The sequence below is a fragment of the Anopheles cruzii genome, unplaced genomic scaffold (genome assembly GCF_943734635.1).
Source record: "Anopheles cruzii unplaced genomic scaffold, idAnoCruzAS_RS32_06 scaffold01040_ctg1, whole genome shotgun sequence".
Lineage (NCBI taxonomy): Eukaryota > Metazoa > Arthropoda > Insecta > Diptera > Culicidae > Anopheles > Anopheles cruzii.
The window spans coordinates 1-7,082 of record NW_026454625.1 but is presented as its reverse complement, the minus strand read 5'-3'; the positions used below and the strand labels follow the sequence as shown (position 1 = coordinate 7,082).

At 50.1% G+C, this 7,082-nt stretch overlaps 2 protein-coding genes across 2 annotated transcripts; one reads left to right on the top strand and one right to left on the bottom strand.

Moving 5' to 3' along the window:
• Window positions 1–208: 208 nt before the first annotated feature.
• Window positions 209–1,837, top strand: LOC128276365 (uncharacterized; the record flags this gene model as incomplete). The annotated part of the gene is made up of 2 exons (XM_053014830.1): window positions 209–1,625; window positions 1,700–1,837. Coding segments are annotated over 2 exons (1,555 nt in total), but the record flags the coding sequence as incomplete, so codon positions are not given.
• A 372-nt stretch (window positions 1,838–2,209) lies between these two features.
• LOC128276366 (NADH dehydrogenase [ubiquinone] iron-sulfur protein 4, mitochondrial-like) lies at window positions 2,210–3,201 on the bottom strand. Its single transcript, XM_053014831.1, has 4 exons — window positions 3,050–3,201; window positions 2,751–2,889; window positions 2,515–2,690; window positions 2,210–2,449 (listed from the first exon to the last, which is right to left on the bottom strand). Exons 1-4 carry the CDS (start codon window positions 3,094–3,096, stop codon window positions 2,269–2,271), a joined length of 543 nt encoding a protein of 180 aa, XP_052870791.1. The 5' UTR covers window positions 3,097–3,201; the 3' UTR covers window positions 2,210–2,268.
• Window positions 3,202–7,082: the final 3,881 nt, after the last annotated feature.

The following is a 7,082-nucleotide window of genomic DNA, read 5'->3' as shown; positions in this document are numbered from 1 at the left end:
ATTAAAAGGAAATACGTGTTGTAGGCCATTGCCAAATCACCTTGTAGCTTGCTGCTTGAACCAATTTGTTGTTACGAAGACCGAAACACGCGAAAGATCGTTACCCAATTTGGAAATGTCTAATGGCTCTTATTGATAAGCCTTTGGCCAATTTTGCTTTTCACTGGCATCTGCTAACCTTAAACTAATCATTCGTTATTTCCTACAGCCGTCTGGAACAGCAGCTAAAAACGATGCAGCTGGAAGAGCAACTGGAGCATGAACGGGTACGCAGCGAAAAGCTACGAATTGCCAACGAGCAAAATCACATCCGCCGGCTGCAGCTGCTGGCCAACCTGGAGAACGATCACAAACTGTTTAACCCGTACGACGGTCAGCGGAAAGCGTTTTCGGAAAATGGCGTCAAATCGACGGCGGCTGCAGGGGGCGGACCCGCGGCTAAAGCGGCTGCTCTAGCACCAAACTCACTGTCATCCGGCGACGAGCGGACCAAGGTTTATCGATATTTTAGCAACTCGGCTCAGAACGAAAAGTTTAATGCTCCCTCGGCATTCGCCAGCGGCGTCGGAGCGGCCTACTCATCCGGGCTGTCGTCCGAGCAGGATTATGAATCTTCCAGTGAAACCACAATCAATGCTCCGTTTCCTGCCAGCCATCGGTACCAGTTCTGCAAGACCTGCCGGGGTGATATCGACCGATCGTTTCTTCCACTGCCGCCGACGAAACACCACCCAAAGGCAACAGATCGGAAACATTGCGCTAATTGTAAGCGGACAGGAGCAGGGAATGATCCGCGAACCATGGTAGGGAACGATCTACGACGTTGCGCGAGATGCGAGCGAACGATTAAGCGATCGTTGGTGGGAAAAGGATCGTCACTCTGTGCGGTTTGTCAACTAACGAAGGATGCCCATGGACAGCCACGGAGAACGATGCGAGCAGCGGCGGCGGCGGTGCGCCCCTCGGTCGCGCTGGACACCGACGATCCGGTGGAGGACAGTGAAGCAGTGAACGAGCGCGAAACCAACGCCGGGTCACCCGTGAATCCGTACAAAATTATTGATGTGCAGTACCACGAAAGTGACAACGAACACGGAGACACGGCCGTGCTGAATCCGGTGATTGTGAAGCAAAACTATCGTCAACCACCGTATTCGCTAAACATTTCGGAGAACTCACTCTTTCATCCCAACAAAAGCGCCCCGGAACCGGTGCTATCGGTGAACGTGCGCAACGGGGAAGTTTTTGTCGACAGTAAGCTCCGATCGCGTCCTGCCAGCCCGGCTCGCCAACCGGTCCAGGACGAGCGAGATGACGAAAGCTCATCGGCACTCGGGGACGATCTGCTCGATGAGCGAATCGCGAAATACGTACGCCACTACAACACGCTTTGGATGAAGCGTGGCCACGGTAGGAAGCAGAACACACATGTTTCGCACTCGCCGGCTCGACGGTCACACCATCACCAGCCACAGCAACCCACCTGCGACCACCATCAGACGATGGCGAAGAATTTTGCCTCCGGTTCGACGCTGCCATCGCTTTCGCCACCGAAAGTGTACGTCAGTGATCGGCCGGAAAAGATGAAGAGCGACGGCCTTAAGCTGGTGGAGAAAAAATGGGAGGTATGTCGACTGATGGGAGGAACTAATTTTTAATTCTTTTGCTCACGATCACCCATCAATTTTCGCTTCTTCAGATACCGGCCGTCGAGCGAACGAAAGTGAATAATACTGGTTCGACGCGAGTCCTCACACAGCTCGGGGCGATCCGAAAACAACTACAGCTGGAGCAGCTCCAAATGGATGGACCATCATCGTACAAGAAGAATTATTAAGCTTTCCGTTTGTTGCTGATCCAATGATCGACGAATGGATAATCGAGGACCAGTGAATTCCAACCTCGGCACACTCCAGGAACTGGCTTCCAATGTGAAACGGGACACAAGCACCAGGCCAGCTCAAAGTTGTGTTCCTGTGTTGCTAACGAATGAATGCAGTTTTGTAGCAATAATTTAATAAAATGATTAGCAATTTGCTTATGTCGGTTTTTCCTTCTAGATCTCTTGGTTAACAATTTTTCTTCTCCGACACAATTAAAAGCCGATGCTGCAATGCGGAACACATGTTAATTTTGAGACACACGATCTTTGTTGAACGGCCTTTAGCCGCGTTCTAACAGCGCACGGTAGGGTTTGGCTGGGTTTTTTAGTGTCTTATTTACAACAAGCTAACGGTGTGCAACGACAAATTGGTTGGATCGGGTCCTTTACTTAGTCGACACGCGGGTACGTTTGTTCCACGCAAAGTTGATTCCATAGTTCTTGACACGGTGCTTCCTCTCAACTTCCTGCTTATCGACGAACCATCTCCAACCGTTCCGTTCGCAGTACGTGATCGCTTCCTCGGGCGAGGTAAATTCAACGCGCATGTTCGACAGAGGATCACCGCTGAAAGGGCACAAAAACACGACAATAAGATTACCATTTTCTGTCAGGTTCCACAGAGGACTCACGTTGACGACCATCCCATCAGAGGATTTTCCCAGCGTTCACGGTTATCGAACTCGATGCTCCAATGCTGAATGTTATCGGTACCGCTCTGCATCGCATTTTTGGCCGGCACGAAAATACGCACACGACGCTCCTTCACATGTTCCTCCGGTACACCGCTGATGGGACTAAGGTCCACCTTCGGAGGTAATGAAAACCATTAAACTTTTACAAATTGCTGGGAATGCACTGTTACTACCTTCGTGGGAACAGTAATCGTGGGAAGGTGGCGGTCATCGTCAGTGGCCAAAACAACACTGGCATCCAGGATCGGCGCTTCTTTCGTGGACTTTGGATCCTTGTAAGCAATCGATGAAGTTGAAAGGGTCGCACGCATCCTGCAAAAAATCACCCCGGGGAAGAAAACCGGGGGCCAAAGTTAACAACAATCCGATTACACAACCATCTCACCGCTTCCGAGTAGGCCGTGGGAATCATCTCAGGCCTTGGGAACGTGGTGAACGGGATTATCACAACGGGACCTGCCACAACTATTACCATTGCGTAGCGCCAGTTCTGGCCACCGAACGCAGAAACAGACTCATTTCGGGCACGAATTCACGCGTCGCAGCACCGCAAGGAATCGATGGGCGACTTTGGGCAAAATCAATCTTCGTCGCTGACACAACAGCGGATCAAAACAGTGCCCAGTGTCGCGCTGTCAGTAGTGCTGTCAGTTGCAGCAACAACTCACAGCATGGTTCGCGCGGAACACTGGGGCTGGCTCTTTCTGGCTGTCGCACCGTTCACTCCCGCAGCCGTAGGGTGGACTGCCGCATTGTGTCATTGTGTGGCGACGCGGGTGCGTGTGTAGAACGTTTGTTGGTTGGGCTTCGTCGGCACAATCCACATCAATCACCGTCGATCGTAGTGCAAATCGCGATTTTATTCACCCCCACGGCGGCTGTGCTATCTCTATTGTGCCCGGGTGTGTTTTCGTTCATGTGTGTGTGCGTGCGTATGGTTCCCGCAGAAGCACGACAAACACGGCCGTGCAATTTCGTGTTCGTTTTCGCTAAATAAAATCAATTCACAAATCAGACGCAGCCTCCGAACCCTCGGTTAGTGCTAGTGCCTTCCGGGTGCAAAAGTCGTGCGGATAATAAATCCATATCCCCCCGAGCGGACCGTTTCGGATGTTGTTAGCTTTTTGACAGCTCCTAGTCTCGGAGCGTGTGATGTTTTGATTCCGACGGCTGCCCAATCTGCTTCGCTCCGCGCGCGGATCTAGGAACCGCAGGTCTCGTCGTTCGTGTCTCGTGGTTGGCGGAGAAACTAGTTATCGATTATTACTGGCGCGGTTTTTTTGTGGGGTTGCATCCCAAAATATCGTCCCTGATTCGCGCGTCAAGTGTATTTCAGTGAGCTGCAAATGTCATCTTCCCACTTGACCACTCTTCTGCGGTTCTGCGTGAAAATCTGTGCAGAGCGAGCGTAATTACATACCCATTCGTCTCTCGCACCGTTCGGCAGCGGGAACGCTGGGTGTCGGGAAATAGGGGCCGACGCTGAAGTGAAGAAAGTGATGCTTCGCTGTCGTCGGCTGTAAAGTGGGTCGGACGCGCTCCAACCCCTTCGCACACGCGAGAGCCCCCGACAAAAGTCATCGCCGTGGCGCCGTCACGGAGGCCTAGTTAGGCCGTCTCTCGGTTTCCGATTTTCTCGGCCGCGAAAGTGGAAAAGTGTGGTGGCAGTGAGCGAAGGAAAACAAAAGAAAAAGGGGGAAAAACTTCGATCGCTGCACTGTGTTTACGCTCGGTGAAAGCAAAAACGTGCCGAAGCGTAGCCGATGGTAGTAGGCGAGAGGTTTTAAATTTTAATCAACACACAATCTAGCAAACAGTGAACATTAAAGACACAGTATCCTCAGCACACTATCGTGCTAATTAGCAAACCTACCTGGATTGGAAAATCTGTCAAATATTAACAGGTAAGAATCGCAATTCGAGAGCAATGTTTTATTCTGGTGGCGGAAAACTGTTGCTAAGGACCGAGGTTATTTCGAAAGTAGCATCCTTAGCATCGATAAAAGTAATCGTGCGGACGGCGGAAAAGTCACCATAACTTCCGGAATATACGATGCTTCAGTCAACTCGGGTCGGTCAACCCACCGATGGGACGCTCGCACGACACGGCGGCGACGTCCGGGCGCGATGGCATTATTAAATCAATAAATATGCCTTCAGCCGATACACAGTCCGCTACCGGGTCTTCACGCGCCTCGCGCACCTGCGGCCATCCTTCCGACTAAATCCCGTCCCCACCTGGCGGGGTTCACAAATAGGACGGGGGTCTAACGATAGCGCCGCCACTGGCCATCGTTACACGTGCGACAACACTATGGGCTAATGGGCGACAATTTCTTGTAGCCCAAAACATGTCCTGCGGTTGTGAAAGTGCTCCGATTTTTGTGTGGCTTCTCTTCTCGAGTTTCTTTCTAAATTTCATAAACCATAAAAAAATCAAGATAATGCGCACGTGCGCGTGCTTTAACGCACTCTGATCCGTGACCACCGAAACATGTTCCGTTAATTGAAATTAACGCCAAACACTGCCTCCCGTGCCGTGTACTTCGGTCTGTAGGTACTCTCGAAAGGATGCTATTCCTAGGCCTGTTTCAACTCAATGATCCGGGACCTAGCTGACTAATCCCTTCTCTATGTCGCAACAGCAACCAAACAGTTGTCGAAAACAAGGCCTATCCATTCTAAGCTTGGGCGTTCATCCGTATTACGCGGCATGCTTTGTCGGGCCGCAGAAGCAACGCGTGTTGTGGTCAGCACTCGTTGGGACGGTTCTTCCGCATCGGTAGCAGCAAAAAAGGGCGCCTGTTGCCCGTCCTGTCCCGTTGTGGTGGCCCATTTTTCGTAGCCAGTCGACAATGACTTGTGGTAACGGTGGGGCCACTTCTTGGACTTTTTGTCTCTGTTTGCTTCCGATCCCTTTTCCCTGCTCCGGTGGCCTGCTTTTTGGTGGAGAAGCGATAATTTTTTGTACGCCAACAGCTCTCCAGAAGATCACCGGTTTCTGGAACACCATTCCAGTTACGTTACGTCAAGATCGAAGGAATGTTTGAATAGATTTTGTGCTTCAGTGGCAACACTAGCACGACGCGTAACAACTTTTGGGTCGCCTAGCAACCGGGGTTGGTTCTGCATTTTTCTCAACCTTGAAAACATGATGAATTGGCAAGGTGGGGTTCCGCACGAACTCCAGTTTTGTATAAATTCACGGCCCACTTTTTGGCCTATTGTTCTCTCGGGTTTTACCCTGCCACTTGCTTTTCGTTATTTTTATGATGCATTGTTCTGCTGAAAGTGCAATGTCAACGGTGTAGGAATTTCAACCACAACAGCAACAGCCTGCGTTGTTGCATCACAAGACGCCAACCGACGTACGGCGAAGATCAGCCCCGTCAGCCGCTGGGTTAATGTCCACTCAAACCTTACGCTCCGACCTCGTTTTTAGACCAGACACCCGGACCGGTGGACCGTAACCGCGAAAGCGCAGTGAAATGTTATGTCAATTTTTGTGGGCCAAGTATCTAAACTCTAACGTAGTAGCCTCCGAAGTTGCTCGAACTCGTTGCTCGTGAAGCGTTCGTTGCGTTCGCGCTTGCGTGTGAGCCACGCGCGCCCAGCCAAGCGCAAATAAACAATCGTTTGCCGGGCGCCATCTGTGTTGGCGTTGTGACGACGGGGAGCGGGCGTGCGCATGTTTACCGCGCTTCCTTCACCCTGCGGCGGCGGCGGGGTGGTCTAGAATGAAATTAATTTGTCGTTCAAATGTGTTCCGTGTTTCAGTCCAAATATTTACTTCCCGGGGGGGCAAAAATAAACACAAACAATGGGGGTTTTTAAATTGAATTGAACAAATATGTGGCTTATAGTGTCAAGCTAGCTTACACCGAATTTAGGGTTTAATTGAAGTTATCGAAAAAGTATGGAACCGTTAATAGTCGATAATAGACGATGGGAGATAAACAAAAAATACCGTTCCAAAGCCCATGAGTTCACGTTGCGCAACAATCTTATCTTGTACCAGATTTGCCAGAATGGCGGCACCATTTGTTATCATTTCTTGTTCAAATTGGGTACAGGGTGTTTCATCAAGACCCATACTATTAAAATGTTGAGTAACTTCGCCATTTTTCCGTCGATTTCGACAAATTAGCCAGTTTCTGAAGCGTTAATCTATACCGTCTTTTAGACATGGATCAATTTACTAACTGTGAAAACTGTGAAAACTGTGCGTGCTTATTGCTGCCGAAATTTGTCTGTGGGGCTATGTGAAGAGTAAGGTTTATGCCACCCAACCGAAGACCATTGAAGAACTGAAAGCTAACATCACTGCCATTAAAGGGTGCGCCATCTAAAGTTCTTTTTTTCATTTGGTTATAAAATAAAAACGAATAAGCTGAATATTTGTCGATGCTTAAACATTTATGTAAGGGGGCAACGACCGTGTTGCGTACTAAGCCCCGGCTCCCCATTGTCCGGCGGAGAACAACCCCGAGAACCACTTCAGGTAT

Bases quoted from the DNA above. Each gene is read 5' to 3' on its own strand.
- LOC128276366 (XM_053014831.1), bottom strand. From the start codon at position 3,096: ATGAGTCTGTTTCTGCGTTCGGTGGCCAGAACTGGCGCTACGCAATG. The intron at 2,691-2,750 runs GTAGTAACAGTG...TTACCTCCGAAG, and splicing joins CGATTACTGTTCCCACGAAG to GTGGACCTTAGTCCCATCAG. The intron at 2,450-2,514 runs GTGAGTCCTCTG...GTGCCCTTTCAG, and splicing joins CTGATGGGATGGTCGTCAAC to CGGTGATCCTCTGTCGAACA.